The sequence below is a fragment of the Misgurnus anguillicaudatus genome, chromosome 23 (genome assembly GCF_027580225.2).
Source record: "Misgurnus anguillicaudatus chromosome 23, ASM2758022v2, whole genome shotgun sequence".
NCBI lineage: Eukaryota > Metazoa > Chordata > Actinopteri > Cypriniformes > Cobitidae > Misgurnus > Misgurnus anguillicaudatus.
The window spans coordinates 16,312,306-16,326,333 of NC_073359.2; the positions used below are offsets into that span (position 1 = coordinate 16,312,306).

The window sequence follows — 14,028 nt, forward strand, 5'->3', positions numbered from 1 at the left end:
AGTCCTTAGCGCAGTGCTTCTCAATTATTTTCTGTCACGCCCCCCCTAGGAAGAGGTAAACATTTCGCGCCCCCCCCCCCCCAACTCTCCGCCGCGACTGTAAATAGTATAATTTGTCTATAAAATTACACATCTGCAAAACATTGTATCCTTATTAACATTGAGAAAACACAAAAAAAGAAATATCGATCAACTTACAACAAAGAATAACTTTATTAGTCTGTATAACTTAGTCTGTAACAGAAAAGACTTAAAATGCATCAATTTGCCTGAAAAAAAAATCAATCCTTATTTAAAGTATAATATTTTTTGACCATTTGATACTGAAAAATTAAATATAATCAATAAATAATAATAAAAAACACAAGCGGCTTATCAGCGTGATTGGGGTGTAATGTCTTTAGAAATCACTTCCTGAAAAAGTATTTTCCCTGGGGTCTCGCGCGCCCCCCCTGGTGTCGCTTCGAGCCCCCCCTGGGGGTCCCGCCCCACTATTTGAGAAGCACTGCCTTAGCGACACATATTATTACTAATAATAAATACATTTTTATATATTTACGGTAGGAAATTTACAAAATATCTTCATGAAACTATGATCTTTAATTGATATCTGTGATCATTGTGACTAATACAATGTATTGTTGGTTATTGCTACAAATATAACCATATGATTTTGTGGTCCAGGGTCACATATATTTTAAAGGGGCCATGGCACAAGACTTTTTTAAGATGTCAAATAAATCTATGGTGTCCCCAGAGCGTGTGAAGTTTTAGCTCAAAATACCATATAAATAATTTATTATAGCATGTTAAAATTGCCACTTTGTAGGTGTGTGCAAAAATGTGCCGTTTTGGGTGTGTCCTTTAAAATGCAAATGAGCTGATGAAATTCAAACACTGATCACAATGATAGGGGTTTGTTGCAATTAAAACTCAATTGTGCTTTTCTCTGCACTAAATGGCAGTGCTGTGTTTGGATAGTGCAGATTAAGGGGTGATATTATTATAATAAGAGCTCCTTATGACATCATAAGGAAAGCCAAATTTCAACGACCTATTTTTTCACGTGCTTGTAGAGAATGGTTTACCAAAACTAAGTTACTGGGTTGATCTTTTTCACATTTTCTAGGTTGATAGAAGCACTGGGGACCCAATCATATAACTTAAACATGATAAAAGTCAGATTTTCATGCCATGGCCCCTTTAAAGGGACACTTCACCCATTTGCATTAAGCTTTGAATAGTTAGAACCCCAGTCGTGTTTTTGAATGGTCGTGCATCATTTCCTCAGTTTCTGCTGAGACAGGAGAAATACAGACTTCAGTGTTGCACTTCCTTCTTTCAATGATGTAAAAATCATAATTTTGCATCATTGAAAGAAGGAAGTCCAATATCTTTGTTGAGGGTGTGAGACTACAAACACCCCTTTTCTCGGTCAAATAGGCACCAAATTCTAAATGTATGTTACATTTCAACTACAGATATGTCACACTTTCAATAAAGATTAATGTTTCTACGGGTGAAATGCTCCTTTAAAATGTCAGTGCAAGCTGTTTTCAGTTAAGATAGCTTGAACATGCATTATGGGACTCTGCTAAAGCCCTGTCTGAAACTGTCCTAATATGTACCATTAAGGTTCAGATATATATACATTTGATACCAATATGTACCTTTTGAGGTACTAATTTGCACTCTCTTTAGTACCAGTTTGTACCTCGGATGTGCTAATATGACTTCTTAAGGTGCAAAGATGTACTTTTTGAAAGGCTACCGGCCCAGTGACACCTAGGGACCATATAGTAACCATTTTTTCTGACAGTGTAGCATTATGGCAAGTGTTGCATGAGAATAAAAAAAATGTATAAATCTAGTTGCAACTAAATTCTTCAAGCATATATCACAAATCAATTGATTGATTTTCTTTTGAATCCATGACTAAATAAAAAATAACCAGGAAAGCATACAATGTTACCAGGTAACTTCTTTAAAAGTATGAATCCAAACTAATCAACTTAACAACTGTATTTTCATCTCAGAAGAGTTTAGTAGCAACCAAGTCAGCCATTATTCTCGCTTGTCAGAATACTGTCGGTCTTGTTTTCGGCAGGGGGTCTGGATTTAACCCAGAGGGAGATGCTCAAAGTGATTCCTGGGTTGAAGGGGGGCTTCCACTCGACTCACAGCAGCACCACACCAATAATATCGCTAGTCAGACTACTGTCAAGATCTCCACTTCTCCAAGAATAACAGCCCAAAACCCCCTTTTCTGGTCCCCCTGGGTTAACAAACTGCCTCATGCTGTGATCCTAAAAATTAGGACCCGAGCTTTGTGTACTCTGGATGCTGTAAGACTTGGCCTGAATTAAGATTGTCATAACATCATAAAAATCATGTCTCATATTTTAGCCTGATATGGCTATAGTTATTATCGGTTGTATTTGTGTTTTGTTACAGTCATGTTATTGGACAACCTTACATACCTGTCTATAAAACAGCATTGGCTGTGATTTTCATGTTGTGGTGTTTGGTGAGGATGAAAAAATTCGCCTGTGAAACTTGTCACATCACGTCTTGTTGAGTGAGAAGTTGAATACAGACTTAACATCAATCAGACTTTTGTAGCGTACTCTGTGACAGGATGTTTGTGTGGCTTTGTGTGGATTCACATAGCAAAGCAAATAGCTACGAAAAACAGATGAGAGACAAATATTTTCTTGAAAAGTGTTTATAAATAGTTGCTAAAATGTATACCTAAAGTACAACTTTAGACGGTTTTACATCTACACATTTTATCCATTGCAACTTACATTGCATTCAAGGTATACAGCTTTATCTCTATGTAGGAGACCTGTTTAACTTTTATTTTCACATTTAAACATATCCCAGAAAACCAGACCTCCCATCTAACGATCCAAACAACTTGTCAATGACATCGTGGACAAATCTTTCATCGCTTGGCAATCACTGGTTTCCCAGAATCCTTTGCGGTCTCTGCTGTTGTGAAAAGATCACACCTGACAGGGTCAATACAGTAGCCTTTGCTTTTTCCTTCACATACAGACTTACATACTGTATGGGCATCTGCAACATATAAAGTACAGTACACAAGGTCTCCAGGGAGGAATATGAAGGTGCTGGAGCTTTAGCTTGTTTCGTGGGAGAATGAATGGTGGCATTGTGCAGGCGCAGTGATAGCATTACCTCCTTTATGCCTGTTATAAAGCTCTGTTGTGTGTGAACAAAGTCCAGGGCTGCTTTATATTTGACTCTTTAGTACAAAGCCCAGCTGACTTTGTTTCCAACCCATGCATTTCACGGCCATGACATGGTTCACTTGAGCAAAAGCCATTATAATCTTACTGACCTGAATAAGAATTCACCCGTAAACATCTGATAGTGCTTTCTTATGTACACTGGGTAAAACTTTCACTAGTTGACTAGATTCTTTTTTTCCAGTATAAATGTCTAAACATCTGGAAATCTAACTCAATTTAAGTAAATTAAGTGAATGTATTAATTCTTATTCATTTTTTTAAACTAAATTACTATACTCTTATTTACTTTACTGAAATCGTATTTATTGTTCAGTGAATCAACTTAAAGATGCAGTTTTTGCCTCTTTATTTATTGCCATGTCTGTTTAAAACAGTTACTTGACATACTTTTATGTTTCCCATGAAATACAGATTTTATATGTACTCGTCAGTAACAGATATTTATTTTTAACCAAACAAAGTTATGGATTGTAGCTTTTACTAACTAAGGCATATGTGAACATGGCAATCGCGCTCAGATCCGCACCAGAAAACCACTCCAACACCGCCTGAACAAGGTGGTCTCGGCCTGATTGCAAACAAACTCTGGAGCGGTTCGGTAAAAGTTTAAAAGCAATCTGACCCAACGGACCCATGAACAGGCCGTCTTATTTGTTTATTAATTATGAACATACCTGATAGCTCTTTGGTGACGAATTATGGTGGCATGTCATTGCCATTTAAAACCAAAGTGCACCTGTTCCTTTGATTCCTGCTTAAAATAATGAATTTATATAGCCGCATTACCAAAAAAGCCACACAATAATCCCATAAAGCTACTGTCTGTCCATCCTGACCAACATAAATCCCGGAAAATAAACAGATGCACTTTGACCAATTAAAGTAGAGTTTACTCGCATGTGACTTGTATTAACGAATTCTGGTTCGTTTGGAAATATTGCCTTGGGAATGCGAACTAAACCAAGATGAAATTGCATCATTGTTGCCATTTAACCCCCCGGTTTTGAAACAAAGTAATCGATCTACAAGTCTGAAAACACCCGTAGTGAAGTTTATAGTTAAGGCCGGACCACTGTGTAGATTTTTAGCGACATCTAGCAGTGAGACTGAGAATTGCAACCAATGGCGAAATGCATAGGGAAGCTACGGTAGCCGCCACAGGACAAACACATCATTGTCTGAGACAATGTCTTGACAAATCACACTCTATAGAGCAGTTTGTCATTTAGGTCTTAGGAGAAAGTAAACAGCAGAAACATTGCGCATAAAATAGCACATCAGCGCTGCCTCTATTGTAACATAATATTTAGTTGATAAAGGTACAGTCATTCAATTTCTTTCACTATGGTTACAGACATCCTGTGCGATTTGTACACTACTTTAACTCGAGTTGCTCGTTCAGGGTTTATATTCATACATAACGTTTGTATAGCTGTGACTGTAAGCTGTTGTGTGAACAGAACAGACCCTGGATTATTCGTTTATGTGTAACGTTACTGAATAATATGATATGAAAAGTTGTATTTGTTCACATTAGTAAATGCATTATGTAACATGAACAAACAATGAAAAATATAGAGTATATAAGCATTAATGAATTCTTGTTTATGTCATTACAGTAATTGATGGTTGTTCATGGTGCATTCACTAATGTTAAGAGTTTCAACTTTGATTAAAAAAAATATTAGTAAATGCTAAAATAAATACATTTACAATTAATAAATAGTTTATAAAAGATTCATTAAAGGTGGTGATATTCATGTTTTCTTTTTATACAGTATAGTGAGTTATTTAGCTGTTTCGCCTTCGCATCTGAAATGCCCTGCAAACTACAGCTACCTATATATGCCACAGGAGACTTCAATATGGAATTTATGGCAAAAAATCTCCCCTTAAAATGTTATTGGTCTCGCCTACATAAAGTGTTAAAGGAATATGACTTGGCCTGAAAAACATTTCAGTCAGAAGAATTTTTTTCACTTTAATCCATGTCTATTCTTTTTGTATGTTATATATGTCAAAATATGTGTAAATAATAGAAAGGTCACTGATTAACACTTGCAATTCAGTGTCGTGATGGTTTTAAAAAATATTCTAAAGGTATTAAAAAAGGTATTAAAAAGTTGTAAATTTAACTTAAGGATTGCTGCATATACCCTGACTTGGGCTTGTGATTTACATTTACATGTCAATGCAAAGACGCGATTAGGCATCCTGCGGCGCGGTACACGCGGTAAGCTGTAGTAGTGACGTGATTACAGAGAGTCTCAGATGAGTCGCAGAAGCCCCTCCCATGACGCAAATTTCTGCTTGGATGTCTCGGATGACAAGAATTTCATGCACAGCTTTCACGCACAAATGAAGCGAGTGAACTCAAATTTTCAAGCGTCCAACTACGCGCGAATAGCGCATTTTGGCCGTCTCTACCGCGGCTGGTGGGAATGCACCATAAAAGTTACACAGTGCAAGGTGTAGTTCACTTAAAAATTATGCCATCATTTACTCACCCACATGCATAATCCGAGTTACAATAAATAATATCTTGGCTCTAAAGAAACTATTAAAACGAACAAAGAAAATGAATGGTTCAGTGTGTTTTTTTGCGCAATGAAACCCACTGGAGTCATTTGGATTACTGTGATGATGGATGAATGTGCTTTTTGGAGCTTCAAAACTTGGGCACTATTCAGTTACACAACTAAGAAGAACCAAGATATTATTTAACATAAATTTGAGTGTGTTTGGCTCATTTTTAGGTGAACTATTCCTTAAAAAACAGCTATTAAGAAAAATGTTTGTTTTAAACTTGTTTGTTTGTTAAAGTTTATTTTTCTTGCCCTATTGCCAAACAGTTTTAAGCATACGTTTTGTTAGTAAAAAAACAAAATAATTATAAATAGTTATATATAATTTAATTTTACAAAAACAAATTTACAGTGTAAACCACGTGGTACTGTATCACAGAGGTTAACTATACTGTAAGTTCACATCAGTTAAAGTGTGTTAGTTTTGCTCAGCGGCTGTCCAGCAGGGAATCTGGTCATTAGGAAACCAGCGTGAATCCAGGTTTTGATCCGCACTCATCCGAGGGGTCCGGCCTCCCTCGGGTCAAGAGCTCAGCAGGAATGTGAAGGATGTGTAGAGAGGACTGACTCACCCTTCAGCTCCAGGCCAACAGATCCTACTGGGTAACATGAAAGACGAGATGCTGGGAAAAAAGAAATGATGAGGGTTATTAAACACATGTATTAATCTACATTTGAAGCTGCTCAGAAAGGGTTTCCTTGTGTGTGAAGATATTTACAGAGTTTTTCCAACTGTGTTCTTCAGTGAGGAGATATTGTAGATCATTTGTTTCCAGTTTTTGTTTTCTTTTTACATTGATGGCCTCTCACAGCTGTTGTACTGTATGAGAAAGTCTCTTGGCATTACCAACACACTTTTTATATATATAAATAGATTTACTAAAGTAACCAATGTACACCGGTTATAGACTACCTTGAACAAACAAGTCAAACATTTTAGCCCATCATTTGACCTGATTTAAAAAGTGTATGGTAAATAACTTCAGATTTTGCTTCTAATTGACTATAGCTTTTAAATTGCTTTTAATCGACTACTTTACTCTGTACTTACAGCTTACTCTTAAAACGTTTCTTCTCCTATTACGTTAAAAATAAACAGACTAAAGCCGAACATCGCATCTAAGTAGGAATCAATCAAAGAACCGCCTGAGAACCAGACCCCATGAAAACAGTTTTCCATTCATCTGTGGTTCTGGCTGTATACAGTAGCGGGGGTTATTACAGACCTATTTTAACTTTGCGCTTTTTCCAGTTATGCTATATTCTCACATATTTGCTCTAATGAAAGAGGTTGTCTGTTCCTTCTGGCTTTAAAGGCATTCCTTAGACATTACCTTATTAAACCAACATGTATGCTGTGTAAGTGTGGCCCGGGCAAAGAGAAAAGGAGTAGTGTGCTGTACTGTCGGCACTAAAAAAAGGTGTACGGAAGCCACGCCCCACAAGTATGACATCATCCACAGGATTCCCACAAACCCAGGCTATTTTCCGAAGCATGTGCTCCACATGTGGTACGTGCCCTGTGGCGTTTTGACTGCAGTGGAGAGAGAAGGGATTAATTGGATGTGGTTTGCTTTAGAAGGAGGACTAGTTCTACTTGAGTTTATTTTACAAAATACTTTTTATTGGTTCAGGAAGGGTGCTTCATTTTCTTCTACATGTAAAAAGTAAAAGTTGGATCAACTTAAAAAATTACTTCTTTTCAAATGTTTTTTCAACTGAAATTTAAGTGAAAATTTAAGTTGAAGTTGTTTTAATATTTTAGGCATTACCAATTAACGTTGTTTTTTCATCAAAAATTTTTCACTTAAAGTGAGAAAACTTTAAATTTTTAGGAGTTACCAAATAGTATTTTTTTAAGTAGAGCAGATTTCACTTTTTACAGTGTATGACAGTTTGGTTTAGACAGTAGATGTGCTTTACTATAAATAGATGCTTTCGTAACGACGCAAGGAAATTTTCGAAAAATGTTTCGCTCACAAGTTGTAAATACTGTAACTCTCACAATTCCCTGGCATTGTATCCCAAATAAAAACTGACACACTTCTGATGAGTTTCATATTGAAAAATCAACCTCTTTGTAAACATACTAAATATTACATTTAATACCAAGGGAGAGTTTTAGTGTATTTGAACTTTTTTTATTGCTTAGTGTAGTTCAAAGACAGGCAAATGGCTGTTAAAATCCCATACTGATTACACAATTCACAGACTTTATTTGTTGCAGATTGAAATTGTTGTAAGTTTATGCTCAGTTTAACCATTAATAAGTTGTGACTATGCTTGGTCCTTGGAGGACAGTGCTGAACTTTAGGAAAGGAAATTGCTTTAGTTATTTCATTTGTACACAGGCTGTCAGTTTTGTTTGTCCGGTCCACACCCAAGAATTCCCAGCATGCCCTATGAGGATATTTATACTCAAAAGTAAATTTTTATGTTTACCTCAAGGCTGGTTCATAGAAGATACAAAAGTTGATTGTAATCTAGTATTAGTAGACTACTCTTTATTTGACTATGTTTTATATTGGCTATGTTTAGATTACCATAATACCATACTTGACCACTCCAGTTTGTGTACTGTACACAGTGTGCAAATCTTCCGTATGCATATACACCGTAAAAAAACTACTTTTTCAACTTAAAAAAGTAAAAGTAAGTTACCTGTTTGCCTTAAAATTTTGAGTTGTTTCAATTTAAAAATATTAGTTGACACAGCATTTTTTATAGTTAACTAAAATTTTAATGTCGAATGAACTCAAATTTGAATGCAACCAGGTAACTTTTTTTTAAGTTGAACCAACAAATCATTTTTAACAGTGTACCTGTATGGCCTTTAACATTTACCAAAATGTGTTGTACAAGGGAGGTATCAACCACCTGTTTGTTGGATCCAATTCATATGGATTTATTTAAATCATGCTTCTCTGTGTGGTTCCCCTTTACCTTAGCATTATAAATGAATCACTGGAAACTGGAGTCGGACCAGCAGTACTAAAGTCTGCTGCTCTTATGCAAAAGTGCTTGAGCGTGTTGTTGCCTCCCAACTCAGTAGTCATCTAATAACTAATAATCTCTTTGAACCCCTTCAGTCAGGTTTTTGCAAATTTCACAGCACTGAAACAAACTTGGTCAAAGTTACCAATGACTTGCTAATGGCCGCTGACTCTGGAGCTATCTCACTTCTAATTCTTCTTAAAGCAGCCTTCGACACTGGATCACGGTCTTGCTCGACTAGAAACTGATTTTGGGGTGTCCGGGACAGTTTTGGCATGGTTTAAATCTTATTTTACTGACCGTTTCCAATTTGTATCGATAGGTGGCTTTAGCTCTGTTCCTTGTCTGGTCTTTACTGGTGTCCCTCAGGAATCAGTATTGGGTCCTTTACTTTTTAATATTTATTCATTTATATTCATTTTTAGGCATCTTCTGCGATCGCTCTGTCTTAATCATCATTTCTATGCTGACGATACCCAAATTTACATCCATTCTAAACCTGGAGAAGATATTGATTCTTCTTACCTTTCTGGCTGTATTTATGATGAAAATTTGGATGAATAATAACCTTCTGTGCTGAAATGGCGGGAAAACTGAGGTTATAGGCTTATAGGGTCTCGTCATCGAGTCCGCAAAGCGACTACTCTGACATTGTTGATGGCACTGTTTTAGAGACTGAAAGTAAAATCAGGAACCTTGGTGTATTTTTTGACACCAGCCTCACTTTTGATTCTTCTGTCCAGAACTTAAAAAAATACTTCAATTGGTAACACCTAAAAAAAATTTTCAACTTATGTTTAGGCCTACAGTATGTAAAAAATACTTAAGTTGAAAAAATATTTTTAGGTGTTACCAATTGGAGTAAATTTTTAAGTTGATCCAACTTTTCACTTTTTACAGTGTAATAAATAAGCACACTAAGGGACACTCTCTCGCTTGTTTATGGTCTCTCTGTGTCAGGGTAAAATATTTTAAAACATAAATGCATCTACAGTTCCAACAACATCCCATTGACATTCTTTGACTGCTTTTACAGAAAAAACACATGTAAATGAGACATTGGCTTCGGCTGTATCCCACATCAAGAGCAATGTTTTTCTATTTTTACAGCCAGTGAGTAAACAGTTTGTATGCTCCGGCTGGGATAAAAACTTTGGCTGTGTATATTAAAGCAGTGTTTCTCAACCAGGGGGCCGGGGCTCACTAGAGGCCTCAATAAACTTCCAAGGTGGCCTTAAGATGACCTAAAATTATTCAGAATAAAACAAGACAACAAATTAAATAAGCTAAAGCAACAAAAAATCTTGATTTTCCTTAGTGTTTGGTTATTTTTGTAATAAATATATACGTTTTGTCTAGTTACTCCAGGCTTTAGAATATTTTGTTGGGTTGAAATTATGAGTGGGCAGGCCTTCAAATTTATAGTGGACAATAGGGGGGCCTTGAATTGGAAAAGGTTGAGAACCACTGCATTAAAGAGCAGTTGCAAGAATCACAGGTGCTTTCTCTGGTAAATATTTACCCGGAAAAAAACCAAGCAAACAAATGTTAGCTTAAGTCTGTTTATGTGAATAAAAAAAGTATGCTTCATTCGATTCCAAAGTGTTGCGCAGTTTGTTTGTCAACAATCTGGTGGGTACTTATGGGATCCTTTGATATAAAATGAATACATACAAAATTTAGGATGTAATTGATTTAGTGTAAGAGTCTGCTTAAAGGAGACATTGTGGATAAGTGTGTAAGCGTGTGTGAAATGAGCCTCGCAGCTGTAAAACCAGCTGTTCAAGTCATTTAGATGTAAAACTAAAATACTTGCTCTCAACAGGGTCGATGAGTCACAACTTTGTTTAACATCCATTTCTTCGGTCACATACATGAACTTTTGGTCGTTTTGTAAAAATTTTTGCGACACACACCTTTGAACAGTAGCCAATGCCCAGCATTCCCTGTCAGCAAGACTCTTTAATGGCTCATGAGTAAAAACGTATGTTTGTTGTCTGTAAAATCCATGTTGAAGTCTCAATTTAGTTTTGAGACATTGATTTCACATTGATTTCAATCTCTGATATTCAGTTTAATTTTATTTATACAGTGCTTTTCACAGCTGTTTAATTGTTTCAAAGCAGCTTTACATTAGAAAATATTAAAGATATTAAGTTTATATTTTCACAATATGTTCTTTAGGATGATTTTACGTAGAAAACAAAAATAACTTTAACCGGGATTACACAAACTGGGTCAGGGTCATATTTAATAATAAGATGGTCATAAGCGTTTCAAGCACATTAAATGTTGAATAAATGTCGACACCACACAGTGAATGTTTCATATTAAAACTTCAAAAGTAACACATTTTTGATGTCTTCTACTTTTTAAGCCCTAGGATTTGTTGTATGTTGGGATTTTTGTCCAGACAGTTGTTTTAATTCACAGGCGAGTTTGTGACTAACTGGGCTATTTTTCATCTCCCCCTCATGAACTCTTTGGTCATTCATTGTTCTGTGAAGTTTTGGGATTTGTCAGAGCATGAGGATGAGGTAGGTGTGGACCAAATTTGCTAGATGACTAAACATCTTAGTCAGATCTTTGGGTCTTGAAATCTGATGTCATGTATAAATGAGACCTCCTGCATTCAGTCAGGTTCCTTGCAATTCAGTCGCAGTGTGTCTTTTGGAAAAGACAGAGATAGAATACGAAGGAATGCTGTTGGCGGCAGTTTGCACTTTGGCTTTTCAGAGGAAACCAAGCATGTCTCACTAAGCCCTTATCCTCCCTGATTCATTCCTAACAGATAACAAACCACCAACCCTTGACTGAGTGTTGCAAAAGAAGGACAAAATTAGGTTGATCTTCCTTTTCATAGTCTGCTTTGTATGAGGTCCTCAAAATGTACATTGCACATTGGATTCTGAAAACTTCAAAACAGTACAAAATTTGTGTCATGTTATTTACATTTATTTTTTGTCTTTTAACCTGCATGTTTGCATATTTTCATAGAAGTTTAATCATCAAAACTGATACTAGTGTTATGTGTCCGTGTTGTAACTGTGTATTTGCTATATCTTAATGTACTTTTCTTAAAAGCTTTGCAATGCAAAAGGGTGATTCTCATGAAATCCAGACTTAGAAGTTGTCCAGCATCAGATTTTTTAAAAAGCGCTTGAAGCCAATTTTTTTTTGCACATATAAGATTAAGGTCTGAACTTACTATAGCCATTGTTTTTAGAGGATTTAAAACATATTTCCTATATAATTATTCACATTTTTTAGATTATCATTATAAAAAATTATCATTACCGTAACATGATATTACATTAAATATATGCATTTACAAACTCATGTTTATGTAATGAGAACTAAAACGTTGTCTAGGTACTATGACAAACAAAATTTCAACTTTTATCTGGAGCGAAAAAATAAGAACAGCTAACTGCTCACAATCAATTATGTCCCTCCAACAAATTTTTTTTGTTGAAAATGTTAGTTCCTTGAGGGCTTAAACAATGATTGAAAATTGTTGCGGAGGATAAGAAAAATTGGTATTGGACACATTTATATTCCTTATTATTGTCTCTACATTTACCAACGATCACCAATCACCACATGTTTATGTAATGTATATGTTTATAGTATAACATGCACTGAAGCTTTTTCTTTTTTAGATTTTTAAATTATAAATATTTTCATGTCAAAGAACCCAAATCCAGTCATGGACACATTGCGGTAATGAAAATTTCCCCTTAAATGTGGAAAAACAACAAAATTGGTTTGTATGATTTCATTTGAAATCATGTACAAAATTGTACATGAAGAGATGTTTGTAACTGTATGCTTCTTATTTAGATACTCTTTGCATTTACTTTTTTCATCAAAATGATTCATGACACCTCATAAGTCTAATTTCGCAAGAATCACCCAAAAACGGAAAGATGATTTCTGCATATTAAATGGAATTGTTTCGTAATACACAAGGCATTTCTCATTATATTTAGGCGTCTGTTTTGTACCATTCATTGTTCTAGGAAGATGTGCAAAAATCCCAAATGTGCAAAACAGATTTTAGGTCTGCGATTCATAAAGGGTTGGAAAACTAACAGATGATGGCTTCTGAGACTTTGTTTTGCTGTTTAAGTCCCCAGTTTTTTTATTTAAATCCCCAAATACCATCAGAAGGCAAATCTTTAAAAAAGAGCCACTGAATTTTCATGCATTTTTCCAAGTTGGTTTATGCTATATATATTGGACCATATATATTGGACCAACAGAGTAATGATGTTCATTTGCCAAAAATGAAGGTCAACCAACAAGGGCTTTCTTGAAAAGTTGACCAAGAGAGGCTTGCTGGTTAAAGGGGATATTTCACAAGACTTTATTAAGATGTCAAATAAATGGTTGGTGTCCCCAGAGTATGTATGTGAAGTTTTAGCTCAAAAGTACCCCATAGATCATTTATTATAGCATGTAAAATTGCCACTTTGTAGGTGTGAGCAAAAATGTGCCGTTTTGGGGTGCGTCCTTTAAAATGCAAATAAGTTGTTCTCTGCATCAAATGGCAGTGCTGTGGTTGGATAGTGCAGATTTAGGGGCGGTATTATCCCTTATGACATCACTAGGGGAGCCAAATTTCAATAACCTATTTTTTCACATGCTTGCAGAGAATGGTTTACTAAAACTAGTTACTGGTCACATTTACTAGGTCGATACAATCATTGGGTACCCAATTATAGCACTTAAACATGGAAAAAGTCAGATTTTCATGATATGTCCCCTTTAAGGTAGTCAAGAGCCTTTTAGCACCAGCATCCCAAACACATAATAAATGAGATATCACAGTGTTTCAGGCTTTGTCATATTTTTGCACATGTATTTCATCATGTCCTACAACATTTGTAGTTTGTAGTAATTTGCACCGGTTTCTCAGTGTTTCTGTTTTGTGTCTCTCTTTAAACAGCTCGGGCAGCTGGATAAAGCCGCATCTGCCGCTCACACGTATTTCCAGGCCAACCCTGAGCATGTTGAGATGGGCGATGACTTGGAGCAGTACAAAGCCCTGGAGGGCGTAAAAGAGGAACATTTTGTTGACCGGGAAGCTCGCCCACATCAGGTGAGTGGCTGTTAAACATCACAGCGCTTGTTTTTATTTCTATGCTTCATTTCTATTTCTTTGCAGTTTC

The 14,028-nt window shown here is 35.9% G+C and overlaps 1 protein-coding gene across 1 annotated transcript in view; it reads left to right on the forward strand.

The window, feature by feature from the left end:
* p3h2 (prolyl 3-hydroxylase 2) overlaps positions 1 to 14,028 on the forward strand; it is a 123,726-nt gene that overhangs the window by 29,101 nt on the left and 80,597 nt on the right. Inside the window, exon 2 of the mRNA XM_055217804.2 lies at positions 13,806 to 13,958. Within this exon, the coding sequence (XP_055073779.2) occupies positions 13,806 to 13,958 (153 nt within the window). The remainder of the gene's footprint in view (positions 1 to 13,805; positions 13,959 to 14,028) is intronic.